This window comes from Sus scrofa, chromosome 10 (genome assembly GCF_000003025.6).
Source record: "Sus scrofa isolate TJ Tabasco breed Duroc chromosome 10, Sscrofa11.1, whole genome shotgun sequence".
Taxonomy (NCBI): domain Eukaryota; kingdom Metazoa; phylum Chordata; class Mammalia; order Artiodactyla; family Suidae; genus Sus; species Sus scrofa.
Genome location: NC_010452.4, coordinates 54,300,314 through 54,323,457, shown reverse-complemented (window position 1 = coordinate 54,323,457; position 23,144 = coordinate 54,300,314). Strand labels below are relative to the sequence as shown.

General features: G+C 37.2%; 1 protein-coding gene across 3 annotated transcripts in view; it reads left to right on the top strand.

Annotated features, from left to right (window-relative positions):
- Positions 1-23,144, top strand: part of PLXDC2 (plexin domain containing 2) — a 416,934-nt gene that overhangs the window by 353,776 nt on the left and 40,014 nt on the right. For all 3 annotated transcript variants that reach the window (XM_021064961.1, XM_021064962.1, XM_021064963.1), the window contains exon 13: positions 1,467-1,505. In XM_021064961.1, coding sequence (XP_020920620.1) covers positions 1,467-1,505 — 39 coding nt within the window. The remainder of the gene's footprint in view (positions 1-1,466; positions 1,506-23,144) is intronic.

Genomic DNA, 23,144 nt, shown 5'->3' with positions numbered 1-23,144 from the left:
GCGGGGGATCCAAGCCATGTCTTTGACCTCCACCACAGCTCATTCAACACTGGATCCTTAACCCCCTGAGCAAGGCCAGGGATTGAACCCGCATCCTCATGGATACTAGTCGGGATCCTAACCCACTGAGCCACAACAGGAACTCCCCAAAGTGGATTTCTTAGGGATGTCTAAAAGTAAAAAGACAACATTATTATGGAATAAAAATATGGACGTTTTTAAAATGCATGGATGCCGTTTATTAAGATTTAGTTTTTAATAGTGATCCTGGCTACTAGTCCTCCCTAGAAAAGAAATAAAGATTTCCTTTCATACTGCTTAACTTGAATAATTATAGTCAATATTTTAGTCACAAGATAGAAAGGCAAAATGCCTATAAACTGTCCATTGATTTGGGGTTCTAAATAGTAGGTAATTCTATGTATATGCCATTCAAATTGTATACTAATTGCCTGAATACTGTCAGTAAAATGTGTTGGTCTATAACCTATACAGAGGTGCTGTGTATGGCGCAGAAATTGTACTTGAAAAACATTTCCTTTGCCAGGGAATACAAAAATCCTAGAGAATATTAATGCATGAGAATAACTCATTGGGGAAGGTATATTAACCAAAATTTGTTAACCATCTCTTCTAAACAGTCCCACTAGGGAGAAATGTGAGACTAGTTAGCCAAGGGTAAGCTTTGGGGAGGAGGAGATGGTCTTATTTATTTTCATAAATCTTGCTTTCATTTGAATAAGAAATTAAATTAAACGTGAATCTTTTTCTTTTAATTGAAATTTAATTGGATATTAAAGTTAGCTGGAATAAAGTGATAAATTAAGGTGGAAGACAGCTGCTAAATATATTTTATTGCTTTTCAAGCCAGTATTATATTTTAATCCATATGATTTTGGCTTGTTATATAGCCTGAGAAAATATTTCTGTGATTTGAGTCCCTCCCTTTAGAATGAAATACAACTGCTGACATAAAAAAGCATGTTCTACATTTTGTTCACACAGGACAAGATCTTTTTGTATATGATTTTGGTCATATGTGTTAGCAATGAATAAGCATTTAACTTCTGAAGTTAAATTTGTAAATATTGACAAATCTTTGCTATTCTAATTAACTTGGAATTTTCTTAATTATCATTTTTTAAATGAATAAAGACTAGAGTCTAATTACAATGTCATTTTAGAAAATTAAAAGTAAATGTACTTTAAATTAAAGTTATAACTATACTTGTCTCACAGCTCTTAAGAAAATCATACAATACTAAAGTCTGAATCTTGCATCTCAGTAAGAAAATTTAGTACTACATTAGATAAGCTAAGATTTGCTCTCATTATACTAGAAATTAACTCGAAAAAATATCAAAATCTATTCCTGTTATAGTTAAGGCATTAGTAGGCAATTACTGATCATAAGATTTATGCACCTTAAAATTTTTTGTTATAATAACTTTGACTTTCTCTTCCAGATGATACCAAGATAGCTCTACATCTAAAAGATAATGGAGGTAGGAACTGATATTTTTCTTTTATAAGTATTTTTAGAAACTATTTCATTCATTTAAATATAAGGAAGGAGTTGTGGGCTTCTAAATACAGAGTGAGGTTATATTTTCAATCCTTGTTGGTATTCAACATGGGAAGAATTCAGCAGTTGGCTTGAAAAGTAAAACTGTTGCAGTAGTGGAATGAAATTCCCATCTTCGTATTTTCCTATAAAACTATAGGCAATGACCAATTATAAAGTGAAAACTTATCCACATATCTTGCTATTCCTTGTTGCTCTTGTCCTTGGTTTATTAGTTGCATATGTGACTGCACAGCATAAATACTGGGTTCAATAGTTTTTTCCACTACATTGACTATTTAACATCCTTTAAAAATAAACTTAAGCAACACAGCAATATGGAAATATACTGTACTAGGCCTTTTTATGCAAAGCAAGGAACAAAAATTAAACATACAAAAAAAAATTTAGTTAAATAGCATACTTAAAGTTTTCTAAGACAATTACATATCTGTGATGGGACTTGAAAATTTGAGGAAAAAAGATTTTACCGAAACAAGGCTGTGAAAGATACTGACTAAATATTTAAAAATAATTATTTTCCAATTAAATTATATTAGCGCATGTATGCGGGTCTATTGCAGGATGCTAGATCTTGATGAAAGAGATGTGTTACTAGCAAGTGTCCATTCAGCTCAGGAAGGGGGTTTCCTCTTCTCAGCAGCATCTTTTATGCCAATGTGGGTACACGACGTTGATCTAGACCCAGTTTTACTCTTGCAACTCCAGATGATATTCTGAGTAAGGCAGAATCCAATATATACATTATTAAGGATGTTTTTCTCTATAATTGTAGAGAATAGTTCCTAAATTACTCGGTCTAGGTCAACTAACAAGTACTCTATGCTTTCTTAGATGAGATTAGATTTAGAGTCATATCAGTTCATTGAAAAGAGAAGCTGCTTTGCCTCTGCATATGTATCATTATTGCATCAGTTGTCCACTGTCTTGCTTCTGTATCACAGTGCTCTCTTTCATTCATTTCTTACTCATGATTGTATTAATGCAGTAAGTGGGTAGCTTCACAGATGACATTTGCCACAAATATATAAGCTAAATAAATCTTAGTGCTTGAAGGGACCTTAGCAACTCCCCAGTTCAAAATTTCTCAGAGCAGGATGTCAGTAAGTTTCACGGGAACATAAGTCCTAATGTTGGGGTACCTCCTTTTGAGGGAGGGTGTGTAGCATGAGATGAATGAGATGGAGGAAGGGTCCCCAGAGACTTCTGTGTATTTATTACATTTAACTCTTAACATGAGTACTGCTTACATGTGTGTTTGTTTTATTATTCTCTGTGCTGCCTTTTCTTTTTTCCTTAATGTCACAAAAATATTCTATGGGTTAACTGAAAAAGCAAAAGTTTCCAGTGATCTAATGGTATGAGATGCTCTGGGTAAAAGAAATTGAAATAAACTTCTTTGCTGGAGAACTATTTAGAGCTATTACTGATCCTTTGTTCATTCATTCATTTACTCTTCCCAAGTGCCCGCTAATTAAAAAGCATTGTTACCTGCTTGGGGCTACGGCAGTGAACAAGGCTTAGACAAACTCCCGGCTTTCAGAGCACATTTATTCTAAAGAAACTTCAAGGTGGGAATAAAGATTTAGTGTCTGGCATTTCTCCACTATTTGGTCATAAGAACTTTTTTTTTTTTTTTTTTTTTTTTTTTTTACAAATAGCATCTCATGGACTTAATGTTTTGTGGAATACCCTTTGGGAAATAGTTTTCTAGAATATTACCAGTTATCCCAAGGAAAATCTTTAGTTTTGTTTAATGCAGTAAGGAATCATAACAACTTAATGCAGTGCATTAGAACTATCTTACGGCACTCAGAAATCACGTTAAGTAAATTCCAAGATTGAAATGGAGGACTTTTTTTCCTTTTTTTCATACTAGAAAAGTTGACTGTTGGATTCTCAGATATTTAAATCATTGATATGCAGCAGGCATCCATCAGAATTCCAAAATATCACAATGAGACTGAAATATGTCTATACACCGGAACTCTTTTCATGGCTATGCTTGTTTGCAAAGCACTTTTCCTAAAAGTCAGTTAGAGCAGACCAGCCTGACCAGGATTAAGGTAAATGTTCCTTCAGGAAGGAACACATTACTTTTTACAGCAACTTTATTAAGATCACATGCTGTCATGGCTTTTTATTTTATGGACTATGGAGATGCAGGAAGGATGGCCAATTTCAATCCAACTTCATGAGTTAATTAAACATGTTGCAAAGAGGATTCTGAATCTCTCTCCCCCTCCCCCTCCAGCTTAACATTTTTGCAAGGTTGAGGTAACAATGAAAAAGGATACTAATTTAAATGTTTTCTCACATTTACTGAGAATTTTTTTAAATGCAAGTGCATACATTTTTATAACTCGCTGTGTATTATTGCAGAGAAATTCAGCACATTTTCTTTCTTGCTTTAATTCTTAAAAGCGTTTTAATTTAGAGGTCTGTATTTCTCTAGAAAAAAAAAAAAAAAGGTGCCATTTTTCAAAGTAGTCAGTACGTATCTAGATACCAGTGACTCTGACTTTACCTCCATCATCTTTAGATACTGGATTTACCTCATCTCTGAGTCTTCCTGGGACATTTCTATGGGTTAAAGTAGTTGATTTTCTTCGTGGAATCCACAGCTGACATGATTATACATTCACTTTCCAGGAGATTCTCCTTCATCCCTGATATGAAAACATAAAATACTTCTGAGCATCTGGACACCAAAGGCACACAACAGGGTTTCTCATTCACAGGAACCAAACCGAGCTCCAGTCTGCCAAGTCACTCTCCATAAATCTTCAGCTGTGCACTGCATTTCCTGCTCCATTTAAATGAGGTCTAGGTAGAGCCTTGGCAAGTTTCAGGCTAGTTGTTAGACTGGAGACTTTTTGTAGTCTTCAGGGTTGAGTGGAAATTCTAAGCTCAAAATAATTTGGAGAAAAGCAGCTGAAAAAAAAATCTAAATAAAGAATGATTCCTAATGAGCACAGGTGCCCTTCATAAGATACTGCTTTGATTCAGTTGTTTTGTGGCTGAATACAGAATCTCAGAAGAACCAACATAAGGATAGCATTTTATCTCCAACTGAACTATCCCTAGTCACATGTTTATAATATTAAGCTTCGAGCAATACGTAAGTCTAATAATTAGCATATCTGTTCTTTATTTATATGAAAGCCAGGAGAGGCAGAGGAGTAGGAGGACGAAGGGGAGGGCAAAGGGGAGGAGAAAAGAAAAAAGAAAGGAAAAAACACCTACTGTTTCCTGTTCCAAGCACCATTCTTACTGCTGTGTGTCTGTGTATAAAGTGTGTTTAATATATATGTACATAAACTGTGAGCTGTGAGTTGGTCCTAGCATTATTTCCATTTTATAGCCGAGGAAATGAAAGTATAGAAAGGTAAGGTTACCTGACTAGTACGTGGCAGAGCCGGGATGTGACTCTGTGCTGTGTTGATGCAGATTCAGGGTCTCGGCAGCCTCACAGCGTAGCTGCTCCCTGGTGTAGGACAGGCCTCTCAGAGACTTCACATGGGAGGTGCCACTTTACTCACATCTGATACATTCTTCTTCCTTTTCCATAACAACCCACTGTACTTATAAGTATTTGGAAATGAAATTTCCTTTCCCTGTGTAATTATGTATTCATCTCCATTTTATCCTTTCTTTGAAAATCACAATGCATGGACTCTCCCGTGTAATTGAGTTGTGTCGGAAGCACTGGCATAAGTTCTGTAAACTTTAGGGCTACTCTGTGTTTATGTTCAAAATCTAAGTTCTTTTTTCTTCTTGGTTTCTCTAAAAATTCAGGTTTAATTCACCATTAAGGGGTTTCTAGAATGTATTCTTTAAATATATGTATTTCTGTGGATTCTGATTACAAGCATTTAAAACCACACCTTCCTTGAGTTTTCAAATTCTGGCAAAAGCTTATTAGGAGAGTTAACATTTTTAAGGAATTATCTAGCTATGTACTTTAAAAGGTACGACCATTAAATGTTTCCCTTGGCATTTAATGAGGCTGCTTCCAAATGACACCCAGCACTTAAATAGAAACATAAATGTCTTCAAGATGCCAAACTGGATAAAATTATAGCCAGGGCTGAAAAGGGTTTGCCAGTTAAATCAATGGCAAAGTCTTGTAATTGAGAAGTGAAATCTTCAACCAGATTCAGCTCAATTAGCAAACTGAGTTGTGCCATTCTGCTGCACTGCAGATGTTGAAATTATTTCAAGCGCTAAAATCCTGTGATTGATGTTATTATTTAAAAGGTGTTGACTGAGATTTATCAGAGTACCCCAAACTGCATCCTCTCTTGGCTCCTCTAAAGGTTCTTCCTTTTGATAGTTAACTTTCTTTCACATATATATATTTGCATGTAAGTTTGTAATTGCTAATGATATTTAAAGTATGAGCACTTCAGACAGCATTGATCTGTTAAGCAGGTGGTACTGTGTCATTCCTTCTTACTGCTGGGAAATATGCTAAATGTGGATTCTGAGAGGCTGCATTCTTGAGTTGAAAGGTGGAGTCTTCATCAAAAGGATGCTGAAATAGCTGCATTAAACAGTTTACAGAGCATGATAAAGTTAATTCTGGGGTACAAATCTGCAAAGTGATTGATTTCAAAGAGCTAATACAGAAACACTTTGGATGAACTGTGGAATAGTTGGTCTAAATTCTGATTCTGGGACTTCGCTGGTAGCTCTGTGGGTTAGTAAGGATCTGGCACTGTTAATGCTGTGGCACAGGTTCCATTCCCAGGCCAGGAACCTCCACATGCCACAGATGTGGCCAAAAATTTTTTTTTAAATAAAAAATATACTCCGATTCTGTTGAGTTTAGTTTCCTGTTTCTCAACATATAAGACTTTTCATCCAAAGATAAAATGTTAGAACATTATTCTGACTTTTTCACTAGACTCCTTCCAAAGTTATATTTTTATAACCTCGTCTGTATTGACAGATCAAGTGTCTAGTGTTTCATTTATCATTCAATCAAATTATTTTTTGACTTTAATACATAAATCATCAAAGTAGCATATCTTCACTTTTTTCTCTACTTTCCCTTGCTATTTTTTTCATCTACTTCTTTCAGGTAGATCAGAGTCTTGTAAGCAAAGGGAAACTGTTATTGCCTTTTGACAGGCTATTGAATACCTATCACTTTCTGTTTCTAAAACTGTTAAGGTGTCTTGGCATTTGGCTTTATCTTTTGCTTTGTTTGGCTCCTTTTCATGATAGCACTAATTCTAATCCAAGTCTGTATGTGCCTTAACAGTGAAAATTTTATTTTGAATGTTATTATTTTGAATGTTCCCTAGGATTAAGAATTTCTCTCCTAAAATTTTGTCCAGAGCAGTGGTTTTCAACTTCTGTACCCAGAAATCCACTGGCTGTTCTCCTCTAAGTTTATTATTTTCGCTTATAAAACCCTAGTGCTCAGACTGTTCTCCATAACAATTAAATCTGAACCCAGAGAGCTGGGACCCAGGTGTCAATACTTTTTAAGCCCCCAGGTGATTCTCATGTAAAGTTCAATTGAAAACGGGTGGTCTGAGGCAATGCTTCATAAATATTCAGAAGCATCTGACTCTTAGGGGGAAGAGAGAGTCTCGTTCAAATGCACTTTCTGCTGTAGCGGTTCCAAGGTGGAGCCCAGATCTCGGCAGTGCACTTCTCACAAGCTCTCAGATAATCCAGACACCACCAGCTCACAGACCACACTGGTATCAAGAGCTGAGTGAATTCTTGACTTTTTTTCTGCCAAAGTCCCCAAAATAAGAATGGCATTTCTGATTGAAAATCAGTGAATCCACCCATTGTTCCTCACCGATGCCTCCTGACTCTTCCAACGCAACCCTTTAATTGTGGCAACAAGAAATTACCCCGTCTACACGTTGAGAATGTGTCTTGCTCAGCTCAGGCAAGAGACCCAAAAGCATTGCATTTGTTATAACTCATTTTTCGTGTAATATGTGAAAATGAGTCCATTTTAGCTGTTACAAATTTATTTGTTTTAGTCAAAGTTACACTTTCTGTATTTGTTGAACCACATGAAATGCTGATTTTTTTTCTTTTTTACAATTTTTGACCTAAAAATTTGCAATTTCTTTACCTTTTTTTTGCTTTTTTTTTTTTTGCTTTTTTTTTGCTTTTTTTTTTTTTTTTTGCTTTTTAGGGCTGGACCTGCAGCATATGAAAGTTCCCAGTCTAGGGGTCAAGTCAGAGTTGTAACCCTGGCCTACACCACAACCACACCAGCACAGGATCCAGGCCATATCTGTGACCTACACCACAGCTCACAGCAACGCCGGATCCTTAACCCACTGAGCGAGGCCAGGAATTAAACCCTCAACCTCATGGTTACTAGTCGGATTCACTTCCGCTTCGCCACAACAGGAACGCCCAAAAATTGCAATTTCATTGTTCGACCCGATTGTTTAAAAAAACTGTTATCCATGGAGTTTCCATCGTGGCTCAGCAGAAACGCATCTGACCAGCATCCGTGAGAACACAGGTTCTATCCCTAGCCTCGCTCAGTGGGTTAAGGATCCAGCGTTGCGGTGAGCTGTGGTGTATGTCGCAGACGCAGCTCGGATCATATGTTGCTGTGGCTGTGGTGTAGGCTGGCCGCTACAGCTCCAATTCAAACCTTAGCCTGGAAACCTCCATATGTCATGGGCGTGGCCCTCAAAAGATTAAAACAAACAAACAAAAAACAAAAAAAAAAACCCTATTATCCAGCATAGGAAAGCAAAAGGAAAATCAATTGGAATATACATTTTCTCCTTTATGTTGATTTGTAGACAGGATTTGTAGAGTTTATACTGCAGATAGAACATAGAACAAATGATATAGAAGAACCTCTCTGGAAACACACATGGCTTCCAAGAAGTAGCTCTAAATACACTTTCCATTTGCCATCAGCAAAACGTCTCACTATATCTTCTCACTGACTGATTGCTACTTTTCTTTCTGTGCTCATCTCTTACATAATTCTCTATTGACTCTCTTGTCAAAAACCTGGGCTTGGGAACCTCATGTTGGAAGAAAGACTTTTCCATATACCATTAGATTTTGGGACCTGAGATTTATGAGGGGCCCTAGGAGTGGTTTTTGTGTGACCCCGTATTTATTTTAACCCTTTGTGGAGTACTAAACCTGCGTAAAATTACTATTATGGTTTTCTTAAAAAATGAACTGTCTAGGGATCATGATTAATTGCCTCATGCTACAGAAATAAAGTGTATGTCACCAGAAGATTAGGTTAATTTTGATCATGATTTAGTTTGATTTCATGTATTCAAGAAACATTTCCTAACTACTCTCTGTCATGCCCATGGGTAGGAAATGGGAATATGCAGATAAACAAGGTCTATGCTAACTCCGAGGAAGCAGGTAGACAGGTGGGATGAGATAGAGGAGGGAATCAATAATTTAGTATAGTGTGAAAAGTGCAACGATAGATTCAGGAAAAAACAATGAGGGCAGAGAAAAGGCACCTAAATAAAACTGGATTTATGGGAAAGCTTCCCAGAAAAGATGATGCTTGATCTAAGTTTAGAAGTGTGGTTAAGCTTTGTGTAGACAGGGGACAGGAGGATGACATTTCAGCGGTGGGATTAGCAAAGACAGGGTGTCGGTAGCATGAAACATCAAAATGTGTTTGGCTAACTCGAAAGAGTTGCCACAGTTCATTTGGTTAGGTAAAGATACACACAGGTAGTGGAGGAGGATGAGGTTGAAAGATAAGCAGGGGCTTTAGGGCTCATAGCGTTTGATGTTAGACAAGGGAGTTTGAACTTTATCCTGAAGACCCTGGGAACCGTTGACATCATTTAGGCAGGGGAGTGTCCTGAAAAGCTTTCTATGTTTAGTAGGTTGTTCTCGAAGGATTCTGAGTAACAGATGGGAAAGGAGTGAGATTGAGGCCAGGAAAACTAGTTGGGAGACTATACTAGTAATCCATAGAAAAAATAGTGAGAGGCTAAACTCAGGTAGTTGTTGATCATAGGAATAAAGAAGACAGAATGAACAGGAGATAAGTATTTGATGAGTAGAAGCTACACAATGACTATCTGGTTGGATGTGTGATTTATGTGATAGGAAGCTGATTAAGGTGGTTCCCAGGACGAGGGTTTAGTGATCTGGGCGTGGGTTTAGTGATCTAGGGTGCTGTAAAGAAGGGATATAGGAAGAGGAACAGGTTTTGGGTGGAGGCAATGAATTTACTTTGAGCATACTGACTTTGAGGTGTCTGTGGGACAGCCAACTCTCCATGTGGTATTTTTCTATGCAAATCTGAAATTCACTTGAGAAATGCAGGAAATGATATAAATTTAGGCATCCTCGAAATTGAAATGATAGTGGAAGTTATCAGAGTGAACGAGATTCCAAAAGAATAATGTAAAAATAAAGCGAGCAGAGGACTAATGAAGGAACACAGCGTTTGAGATTTTATGACGAAAACTAAAAACAGAGTCAAAGGCAAGAAAATCACAAGAATGTGGTATCACAGACACAAAGGTAGAAGAAGAAAAGTCCCAGAGGAAGTAGGGACCAATGTCAATGCCACAGACAAGTTAAAAAAACAAATAACAGAAAAATGCCCATTCGGTTAGGTAGCATGTGGACATTTGCTGACCTTGACCTGACAGTTCTACAGTCCACAGTTGGCCAATCCCCACATAGAATCTGAGAAGTCCATAGGCATTAAGGAAATTGAAGTCAAACAGGACATGCTATTATTTCAAGAATCTTGATGAGAAAGTAAGCATAGATTTCTGCTGTTGACAGTGTTGTTTTCTTTTAGGAGCATATTTACTTGGTAGAGGTTTTGCGGAGAAAGAAGACATGGAGAAAAGGAGTTGAGATGACTGAGAATGAAGTGATAGGTCTGCAAGCTTGGGTGGGTCGGTCCACAGGGAGGTGAGGAGCTGAGTGAGAGGGAGAAGTTGAGCAGGTTCATCTGCGCTTGCTGTCTTCTCACTAAAGTGGGAAACAAAGTAACATGGCGAGACTGAGTAGGAGAGGTCAGAGAAGAATGTCTAGGGGTTAAAAGACAAACATTGCCAAAGGGAACAGAAAAAGGAGCCCACTGCTAATGAGTAAGGGCATGCCGAAGTGTATTTGGAGCCTGCTGATCTTGATGACAATCCTTGAAGTTTTATGACATCACTAAATGTTTTCCTGTGTCCTAAATCATGGCTTATTGCTCATATAATATGCTGATCTAGTGTAAGCAAGCGATAGCAACAAAAAACGGAAAATTTGTTGGAGAGATAAGATGTGCTACTTTTTAAAAGGCATTAAGCTTTAAAGACAGTTTTTTAAAATGCATTAGACGGTACATTTAGTTTAATATTTTTCTGCAGCTAGTTTTTCAGTGGCTTGCTGTTCCATTAGGACTAATTTTTGCCTTAGTTTTTGTTCTGTAGTGCTCAAATAATACCATGCAAGATTTAAAATGTATCTTGGGTGGCAAGGACAGGCGTTAATGAGTTAATACTGATTCATAACAGTACTGTAGGCTACTGTGACCAAATGTTATTATTTCAGATACAGTAATAAATTAACAACTTATTGGATAAAATTTCAACCATAGTGATTTTAACATGTGTCAACATTATGCTCAGCAAATACTAAAGAAAAAAATTTTAAATGTAGAGCTAAATTTAAATGGAATTCTAAGAAATATCTGTTTAACCTAAAGAAGGCAAGAAAGAGGGAAAAATGGACCACATAATGGATAGACACAAAGAAAACAAATAGCAAAATGGCAGACCCGATCCAACCCTACCAATAGTTATATTAAATGTAAAGAGAATAAACATCCCAATTGAAAATATAGATAATCAGACTGACTTTTTAAAAATAAGATCCTGGTGTTCCTGTTGTGCTGCAGCAGAAACGAACCCAACTAGTAACCATGAGGTTTTGGGTTTGATCCCTGGCCGTGCTCAGTGGGTTAAGGATCCAGCATTGCTGTGGCTGTGGTGTAGGCCGGCAGTTGTAGCTCCAACTAGACCCCTAGCCTGGGACCTCCATATGCCATGGGTGCGGCCCTAAATAGACAAGACAAAAAAAAAAAAAAAAAAAAAAAAAAAACAAGATCCAACTATATATTGTTTGCAAAATATGTAAAATGATTTAAGGTAAAATAATAGAAAAAGTATATATCCTTCAATAACAGAAAAACATATATTTTTTAGTTCTATATTATATATATATAATATAACTGGAGTGGCTACTAAATATCAAACTAAGTAGACTTAAAGACAAGGAATAGCAACAGAGGTAAATAGGAAAGTATAAAAAAGATGAAAGTGTTTTTCATCAGGAAGACATTGTAATTTTTTTAAATTAGGCAAACAAATAGAAAAGTTTTGGGGAGATTTATAGATTTAAACTGCACTATCTGGGAGTTCCTGCTGTGGCTCAGAGGTTTACAAACCTGACTAGTATCCATGAGGCTTAGGGTTAAATTCCTGGCCTTGATTAGTGGGTTACGGATCCTCGGTGGCCGTGATGGTCGTGTGATGTAGTTGCAGTTGCGGCTCAGATCCCTCTTTGCCGTGGCTGTGGTGTAGGCTGGCAGCTGCAGCTCCGACTGGACGCCTAGCCTGGGAACTTCCATATGCCACAGGTGCAGTCCAAAAAAGCAAAAATAAAGAAATAAAAATACACTATCAACCATCTTGATCTGGTTGATTTATAGAACACAGTTTCCAACTGTAGTACGTAGATTTGTTTCCACGTATAGAAGAAGTGGTCACCAAGGGAGTTCCCCTGTGGTCTAGCACTTTCACCACTACGGCCTGGGTTCATGTTCCCTGGTCTGGGAACTGAGATCCCACATCAGGCTGCTGCATGCCATGTCCAAAAAAAATAATCAGTAAAGAAGATAGACCATATATTGAACCGTAACAATGTCTTAAACTTCAAAAGATTGAAGTCTTAGTGACTGTGTTCTCTGACTAGAAAAGAATTAAATGAGGATCACTAGCAATATGTATCCAAAAAAATCCCCAAATTTGTGTAAAGTAAAACCACTTCTAAATACTGTGGAGCTCAAAGAAGAAATCATAAGGAAAATTAGAAAGTATTTCAATTGAAAGATAAAGGATACAACGTACCAAAATTTGTAGGGTTCTAAGAAGAAAATGTATAGTTATAAATACTTATATGAAAAAGAAAGAACATTTAAAATTAATGATCTAAGCCTCCAATTTAAGAATTTGAGCAAATTAAGCCAAAAATAAGTAGAAAGAAGGAAATGGCAGAAAAAAAAATGAAATAGCAGATAGACAAACAATAAAGAATATAAATAAAATCAAAAGTCGTTTCTTTGAAAAGTTAAATTTAAAAGCCCCTAAAGAAAACTGATCAAAAATTTGATAAATTAGACTTCATCAAAATTGAAAAATTTTGCTCATCTTCAAAGGCTCTGTTAAGAAGATGAAAAAGCAGGAGTTCTCATGATGTCTCAGTGGAAACGAATCTGAAGAGCATCCATGAGGACGCAGGTTCGATCCCTGGCCTCACTCAGTGAGTTAAGGATCAGGCGTTGCCCTGGGCTGTGGTGTAGGTCGCAGACGTGCCTCGGATCTGGCGTTGCTGTGACTGTGGCATAGGCCAGCAGCCACACCTCTGATTCAACCCCTAGCCTGGGAACCTCCATATGCCATGGGTGTGGTCCTAAAAAGACAAAAGACAAAAAAAAAGAAAAAAAAAAAAAAAGAAAAAGAAAAAGGAAAGAAAATCAAAAGGCAGATCACATACAGGAGAAAATATTTATAATATGCATATGCTACAAAGGGCTTGTATCAAGAATTCCTGCAAATTAGTAATAAAAAGAGAAAGCCTCAATGTGATACCATTTCACACCCATGATAATGTTTTGACACCAACACTGATGAGGATATGGTGCCTTGGAACTTGCCTATCTTGCTGATCAGAGTTTGGTATATATAGTACAGCCACTTTGGATAACTGGCAGTTTCTTATAAAGTTAAACATAGATCTTTCTTTGAGCCAGATATTCTATGTTTATGTATTTATCCAAGAGAAAACATATCTGCAAAAGTATTGTACAAGAATATTCACAGCAGAGTTCCCATTGAGACTCAGTGGGTTAAGAACCCAACTAGAACCCATGAGGCTGCGGATTGGATCCCTGGCCTCACATAGTGAGTTAAGGATCTGGTGTTGCTGTGACTGTGGCATAGGCCAGCAGCTGTAGCTCCGATTTGGTTTTGACCTCTAGCCTGGGAACTTCTATGTGGCAGGTGTGGCCCTAAAAAGAAGAAAACGCATCAAGAATATTCATAGCAGCTGTAATCTTAACTGCCAATAACTAAACACAACCCAGATATTCAGCAGTAGAATAAATAAATTGACTACTTCATACAATGGACTACTATTCAGCAGAAAAAAAGAACAAACTACTGACATATGCAATGATGTAGAATCAACTTTAAAGCATCGTTTTAGGCAAACGAAGCCAGGCATGAAAGAGAACATGCAATACTATTTGATTTGTCTGAAATTCAAGGTAGATGAAACTACAGTAAGAGAAATTAGCACAGTGGTTGCTCAGGGCAGGGCAGAGTGGGGGCTGTAAGGATTGACTGGAAAGGGGAAAATGGAATTTTTCTTGGGGCATGGAAATATTCTGTATCTCGACTTGGCTGAGGATTACTTTGGTATATGAAATTATCAAAATGTATTGAATTGTACACTTTGGATCTGTGCATTTCAAGGATGCAAGTTTTACCTTAGTGAAAAAAAAAAGAAGAAATTTTGATGTGCTTCTCATAAACTAGTTTTTTTAAAAAAAATTCTCATGAGAATGTTCTTCCAAGCTTCTTAAAATTCTCAACGAAAGAGTGCAAAAAAGCTTATCCTTAGCAAATGAGCTTCTCTAATTAGTAGACATAAAATTTAATGTTTCTGATTATTTGGTTCATGTTTTGCTTTACGTTATTTTTAGACTCTTCCCATGTAGTTGCCAATAATGATAAAATCATCTAGAACTTACTCGGCTGTTACTATATACCAGACACTCTTCTAAGGGCTTTGCATGTTTGTCTCATTGAATCCTTACCATGCTATGAAAAAAGTACTATTACAGTCTCATTTTATGCATGAAGTGTCAGAAGCACAGGTATTTAAATAATCTGTTTAAGGTGAAACGGCTTGTAAGGGACCTGGCTGGGCTGTACCACCAGGTGCTCTGCTGTCAGTGTGTGTGCTGTACTCCCACTGCCGCCCTGCCCTGTAGCCTGGGAGGGATGCTCCAGACCTTGCAGTGACCATGGAGGAAGAAGCCTCTTCATCCTGTACCTTCTGAGTAGAAAGACAAATGTGTGTCCAAGCCACTGAGGTAAGATGGAGCCTTGGTACCTGCGCTCCTCTTAATCGCGGCTGTACTAGCAGATCAGTGTGAGTCTTCTTGAAAATATTCTTGGAAATGGGATCCCTTCTCTCACTTAAGTACGTGTTGCATGAAAGTAGGGACACTGACTTTGTAGCCATTTGCCTGCCATTCTCCCTCTATTAAAGCCATCTAAGACCTCAGCAAATACAAGCAGCACCGATTGCCAGTTCGTAGTCAGAATGAGCTTGCCAGGCCATCTGATCCCATCCCCCACGACTCTGAGACAGAGCCCTTGCAACTGTAACACTCATAGGAGGACCGCGTACCCATAGTGTGGGGCTGTTTTACAAAACTGATTGGATGGGCAAGGTTAGGCGGAGACCAGTGCTCGCCTCTGGACTAACCATATTCTACCCCACATTCAGTGTGTGGGACTTTATAGTCCACGAAGCTAGATATTCCAGGCCCTAAGGGGCAGACAGCTGTGATACAAGATTTTATGGTATCCTTCTTTGTAAGCTCGCTAGAGTCAGGCTAGCTGACTCTGTCCTTCTTAGTGACATTATCTGAGCCATGTTTTGACTATTGATGCTAAGCAGTGACCCATAAATACCTTACAAAACTGGTCCTCGATGTTTTGAATTTTTTCTTTCTACCCTTGATGTATGTGCACATTTTATGAGTTCTGGTAACACAAATTCAAATAAAATTTGAGGCTTTACCCAAGGGTTTTTCCACTTTCTGATGCTGTCCTTTTGAGACATATAGAACAGACATATAATCCTGCCCATTTACCCTCCCGAGAGAGTCCATATGTCAAAACCATAACAGATAACAAAAGGATTGTATGGTTGTTAAGAAAATCGAGGGCTATGGTTCAGTCCTGAGGTGCCCACGAGTGCCAAACTGATGTCTCCAGAAACTAGATTAATCCATGCTTTCTTTGGAAGCACAAAGGTTCTCATTAATTTTAAGCATACATTCAAGTGCCAAAGAACTTGAGATTGGTTTACTATTCAGCAGTTTTCAAAAGAAGCTGCCTATAGATAATCATGGATAGGTTGATTTTACTTAACCTACTGAACCACAAGGGCTGGGCTTTCGTTTTTGAGATAGTGGCTGCAGGTTCTATATAGTATGTCCATGCCCCAGCTCCCACTGGGGTCTAGGGGAACACAGTTAAACTCATAATGACCTTGATGGCTTCTTTTTCTATGGATGGGTATACAGTGCAGGTGCATGGAGATCGATCTTGACTTTTCCCCTGGAAAAACTGTTCACTGAGGCATCCTTGCTTTCATCCAGCAGGCACTTAAACTTCAGTGAGAGAATAGATTCCCATGTCCATGAATAATTTCAAGAAGGCTTCATGTTGGTAGCAGAGCCATGATTAAAAGGAATGGAGATAGTGAGGACTCATATTCCTTAAGAGGTTTGGGCACACGTCTGATGAAATCAGGGTTAAAAGTTTCTGTCTCTGTGTTCAGAAAAGTGATGGATTTAATAGGGAAGCAAACATTCATTGTGATATTCATACGTTTATGTATAAGTGGCCTGGTTTGGTTTGGTTTTGTTTCTTATGCCTGTACCTGTGGGATGGGAAAGTGGCCTGTTTTAATAGAAGTGGCTTCATTCTGGAGTGGACGGGGTTAAATGGCATGAAGAATCACTCTGTTCTGTACCCCTAGATCTTGGAAGCACCTTGTCAACCTCATTTTTGGTATTCCATAGTCACTGTGAATATGTTTTTGTATATATATTTAACAAATGTTTACTCTTTTGATAGGTAATTTAAGTACTAAGATTTCTGTGCATGATTTTTAGAAGTCGTCATTTTATTTTTTAAAAAATAATTTAAAAATATATTTTTAAATGAAAAAACAAACAACTCGGTATAAAAGGTTGATGCTAGGGAAACTTCAAAAATTAGCTCTTACGGAGATCTTGATTGCTGAAAATATTAGAGGCATAGATAGATGATTACAAAAAGTAGCAATGCAAATAAGAAATGAAAAAACTATAATGGATTATTCCAAGGGTTTCTTTTTTAGTGTTACAGTAGCTATAAATACTGCAAATCCCCTCTTTTAGATGCTCACACATACACATGCACAAAAGCACCAATCACATAATGAGGCTAGAAGCCGGCTGGGTGGTGACAGCTACCCAAAATCCCTCATTTTGATGGAATCAAGCATTTCTTTTAATATGATTTCATGGAAATTTGATTTAGCTTTATTTTTTCTAAGATAAAATGGAATGGATTAATGTTAAAGAGGGATTGTCATACCCTAAGCCCTTTAAGCCAGAATGTTTTATATGTTTCCCTGAATGAAATGTCACAGCTGCCCTGTAGTAGCACAGGCTTGCAGAAAAGCTGGCCCGGCTGCCCTGCCAGAGCTCGTTCTCACCACACATAATGCACTTAGCTGTGTTTTGTGCACCCATTTTAATATCTTTTCACAGTACTTATCCCAATCCCTCCTATGGAGACGTCATAATGTGAACTATGAATGTGTTGTCACAGTGGTACATATTACGGATTAGATATAGCGTGTCTAATAGTCTCGAGGAACCCTAATACCTGAATCAGTGGGCAGATTGCATCCACAACGGGACACCAAGATTAGGAAAATGAAAAAGAACCAAGAGAATTGCGAAAAATAAGAAAATCTATAAAACTCCAAGAGAAACTCTGAATGAGGTCAATGTCATGATCGCGGCTGTAGAAAGTTAAAAGAGCTATGAGGAAAAATACATGAGCTACATAACGAGATCAGTTGCAAAGGAGACTTCCAAAGGAAAGAAAATGTAGTTAAACTTTTTTATTTGTACTCGATTTTCTTCTCTTACGTTCTTTAGCTCAAAAATGGGTTTGATAATATTCCATAGGGAAAGTTGTTTGTCTTCAATCCAAAAGTAGAATACGAACATTTTAAACATTTCATAGGGTAACTTCATTCTGAAGAGTTAAAACAAAGAACACTTGGCATCATCTATACAAGATTTATGAATTTTGAACAAATTTGTGCAAGACGTTGACCAAAGCCTCTGAGTCCCTCAAAAGACATTAATACATTGTGGGATTTATGAGCTTAGTGTTTCTTTGTAAAGCCAAGAGAAGAGTTAGTTTTAGAACTTACACTTCAGAGTGAATAAAATTTCAGACAGGGAGTATTTTTATTTTAGTTTTACTTTACTGCTGGACTTTAATTATTGGCAAGATTTAAAAGTGGGTCCAGATCATTTTGGCAATGTATTAAAAGCTCTAACTTATTAAAGAATTCTACTTCTAAGTACAGAATATCAATGCTACGTGTGTGAAATACTGAAGAAAAAAAAAAAGTAAGTCATAGAGCAAGGAGATGCAGTGGTTTAAAATTAAATGCTACATTTTGAAGAATCAAAATGTCAAAAATTTTCCTTCTTTCTTCCTATGTTCTTTCTTCAACTTTCTTCTTTCTTTCCTCTTACCTCCTATCAATAAGTCATAAACTTTTCTCGGAGTGCAGAAAATTAAACACATTTACATGAGGTCTGAAGTAGTTTCAATGTGTGCTTAATACCTTTTAAAAATCTGTTTTCTTTGCTATCATGGTAGCTAAAACTTATCCAATAATAGCAAAATGCTTTGACAGATTTGACAATTCTCACAGTCCTCTCTGTGTCTAAATATTGATCTGCATTTTATAAAGTCCTGAAAAGCTAGGAACTCAGAGGAACTCCTAGGTCACTCAGTGGATCAGATGAGAGTGTATTATCTTTGATACTATTGATTTCCTGTGCTTCATTTATGTTTTCAAATGTCTTCAACAGAGTAGAAAAAAGGCCTTGATTTGGTAGCTTTTCAAATATGTGTATATACTTCCTTTTTGGCTTTGAGGCTCCATCTGATGGTGTCTTATTGTCCTTTATTGTGAATTCATCTTATTTGAATACACAATACAAAGGGGAAAAAGCGAAAGATTTGAATTGTCATCTACGTGACACTGTGTGTGAGAGAGAAGGCTAGTTGTTAGGCTTTTGTTCACTTTTGAACATAAATGAAAGGGCATAAGATATTTCTAAGGATAAAATAAGAGTTTGGTTTTCAGATAGATTCCTCTTGACCCTTTTGAATATTCCCCCAACTCCTATAGACTCTGATAAGCTTCAGAAGTTTGTATCTGTAACATGTTAAAAGTCTTTTTTGACCTTCTTCTATCAGCCCGTTTCTAAGAATGATCAGCCAAGCCCCAGGCATGAGTATTGCCAAAGTTGATATCTTTGTTTATTGTCTTTTTTGAAGCAATGAAATCAATTTATTTGAGCAGTCTGCCCTTCAGGTGAATGCACTAAATTTCAATTATGGAAATTATTAGCACTTGCGTAAACATTTTAAATTTCAAATTTGCTTTTGAGGTGCTCGTCATTTTTAACACAGAGGGTTCTCTCTGCATCCTGTTTGGAGGTCCCCATAAGTATGCATGCAAACCTTATACCACTCAATTGAGTAGTGATATTAAACCAGAAACCAAATAGTGAAAGAATTTAAAATCAAAGCACATCCATGGGGTGATGAGTTCACCTCCAGATTCAACAGCCCCTAATGTGTCATCATAATATCTGTTAATAGAGAAAGCAGCTAGAACAGAGGTGCAGAAAAACTTGATTAAATAATGGAACAGAAGAATATATTCTCCAGAAATATGTGTGCACTTTTGCCACATGCATTAGATGATTATTCTGAAGCATTTAGAAAGAGCTCTGGCTTGAGACACCAGGATACCCCTGCAATATTTTGGAGTTGCATTTGCTACATTTCTCTTTAAATACTTTCCTCCAATTATGACACATCATAATGTCATATGCACATTTGTAGGTTCCTAAATATTTATTTTGCCTACTGGCTAGTAATATTTTGAAAATCCATTAAGAGTGTTTATTTTATTATAATTGCCATTATCCAAAAATGTTATAAAATGCTTCTTGGCTAGTAACAAGCTAGATTCTGTACAGATTTTGTTCGATGTGAAATGTCATCTTAACATCCTCACTAGCACTGCAAAGGGGAATACGTGAAGGGAGATATTATCAGTAACCATTATTAGACATATAAATAGGCAGTGCTTGTGGAAGTAAAATGCCTAAACAAAAGGAGCGAGTAAGATTTCAAGGTATAAATCCAGCTATAATTATTTTCTTCTAAAGATGGGCAATGTGTCTGCAAGTCAAAATAGTTTACTGACAAGAACACTTAGTCAATGAAACATGTTGCTGGCTCACTTCTTCCTTCCTGAGAAGGGCTGCCCCCTGCCTGATGTCTCTTCAACAGGGTCTGGGTCTCTGACCTACTTGGGAAGTGACAGCCCAAGGCTAACTCACAGGTGACTTTTCCTTCCCTTTCCTATCTAGGAAATGTGAGTTCTTCAGCTTTGTTCTTCTCTTTCAAAATTGTCTTGGCTATTCCAGTCACTTGAGATTCCATATGAATTTTGAGATGAGGATTTCTTTTTATGCAAAAAACATTATTGGAATTTTCATATTGAATCTCTTGATAGCTTTGGGTTAGTATTGCCATCTTAAACTATATATTTTCATTTATTTATGTCTTCTTTCATTTTTTTTGTTTGTTTGTTTTTTGCTTTTTAGGGCTGCACCTGCAACATATGGAAGTTCCCAGGCTAGGGGTCTAATCAGAGCTGTAGCTGCCGGCCTACGCCAGAGCCACAGCAACACCAGATCTGAGCTACGTCTGTGACCTACATCATAGCTCATGGCAACGCCAGATCCCCAACCCACTGATCAAGGCCAGGGATGGAACCCGCAACCTCATGGTTCCCAGTCGGATTCGTTTCTGCTGTGCCATGATGGGAACTCCTCATTTCTTTCAGCATTGTTTTATGAACAAATCTTTCACCTCCTTGGTTAATTCCTGTTTTATTCTTTTGATGCTATTGTAAATGGAGTTGTTTCTATAATTTCCTTTTTAGATTGTTCAGTGTTAAAATATAGAAATGCAACTGATTTTTGTGTGATGACTTTGTACCTTGCTGAAGTATCGATGAATTCATTTAACGGCTCCAACAGTTTTTCTTGAGAATATTTGGGGATTTTTTACATATATATAGATATATAAATATATATCCATATCTATATATATCATATCATCTGCAAACAGAGATAAATTTACTTCTTCTTTTCTAATTTGGATGCTTTTTACTTTGTGTGTGTGTGTGTGTGTGTGTGTGTGTGTGTGTGTGTGTGAGCCTAACTGCTTTGGCTAGAATTGCTGATACTATGTTGAATAGAAGTAGCAACAATGGGCATCCTTGTCTTATTCCTGATTTTAGAAGAAAATCTTTTAGCTTCCACAAGTATGATATCTGTAAGTTTTTCATATATGATCTTTAACTTGTTAAGGTAGTCTTCTTTTCCTAGGTGAAAGTGTATTGAATCTTGTTGAATTATTTTTCTGTATCAATTGAGATGATCACGTTTTTCTGCATCTTTCTGTTAATATGGTTTATGGATTGTATAACATCCTTACATTCCAGAAATAAATCCCACTTGGTCATGTTACATAATACTTTTTTTTTCCCCAAAATGTTTTTAATAGGCTGCTTATTTCAGTTTGCTAGTATTTTATTGAGGATTTTTGAAATCAATGTTCGTAATGAATGTTGGTCTATAATTTTCTTTTCTTGTAGTGTCTTTGTCTGTCTTTAGAATATGGTGATGCTGGCCTAATAGAATGTTTCAGCCCACTGCTTCCTGTTTTCCAAAGTTTCCGTTGCGCAGTCTTCTCATGTTTTTATCAAGGACCCATGTATGTGATGAATTGCTTCATTCCTGCTGCTCTCAAGATTCTCTCTTTGTCTTTGTCTTTTGAAAGTTGGATTATAATTTGTCTCCATATCTATCTCCTTCATTTCATCTTACTCGAAGTTCCTTGAGCTTCTTGGGTGTTTATCCAATTTGGGAAGTTTATGTCCCTTCAAGCTGGGAAGTTTTCAGCCATTATTTCTTTAAATATCCTGTCCCTTTATCCCTCTTCTTCTAATAATTCCATGATGCATATGCTGGTCCCCTTAAAGGTGTCTCATGGGCCTTTTAGGCTCTGTTCACTTTTCTTCAATTCCTCCTGTTTCTGTTCTTCAGACTTGATCATTCACATTGTCCTGTGTTTAAGTTCATTTGTTCTCTTTTTTCTGCCTTCTCAAATCTGCCTTTGGATCCCTCCAGTGACATTTTCATTTCAGTCTTTATACTTTTAAACTTCAGAATTTCTTTTTGGTTTCTTTCCAGATTTTCTGTTTCTTTATTGATATTTTCATTTTGTTCATACCTTGTCTTCTTGACTTTTTCTAATCTTCCTTTAGTCCTTTGAGCATCTTTAAGACAGTTGCTTTAAAATGTTTGTCTAATAGATCAACCATCAAGTCTTTTACAGAGACAGTTTCTGTTTATTTTTTTCCTTTTGAATGAGCCTTACTTTCCTATTTCATAATGTGCTTTGTGAATTTTTCTTCAAAACTGGACATTTGAATTTCATAAAAGTGGTAACTCTGGAAATCAGATTCTCCCCTCCCCCAGGTTTGCTGCCTTTTGTTATCATTTTTGTTTATTGTTTTTGCTTTTCTTAGTTATTGTAGGCTGTCTTTGTAATGAGGAGTAATCACGGGGCCTTTTTAAGTCTCTTCTGAGCTTCTCCAGACATAGCCTCTTGCTACACTTCCCCATATGTGCATTAGATTTTGAATGTCCTAGTCTTTAATATCTGGCTGCCAAAAGTGGAAAAAGAGAAAAATAAAGGGAGGTAGATTAAGAAGGATACTGGCTGTTTAAATGACTTGGAAGTTACTTTAGCTTGAGGGAGAAAGAGGGGCAGCAATGGCAGAAGGTACAAAATCAGTGGCTGCATTTTTGCACATCTGTGATGAGAAGCACCAATCAGTGACAAACACAGGCCCCTGAGGTTTGGAGAACAGGGTACTTCGCCTACCTGGCTCCTTCAGGCTGCTTTGAGAACAGGTGGTAAAGCTGCCTGCCACATGGCTGAAGGTGCAAGATGGGTAGCTACTAAGTAGTTGGTGCTGAAATTAACCATGAGCTTACAGTGCAAGCCTTCCTCCTGGAAGTTGCAAGCCTTCAACTGGAGTCCCGGGTTCCAAAAGGGCTGTCAGATAGACTCTTCCAGGGCAATTGTTG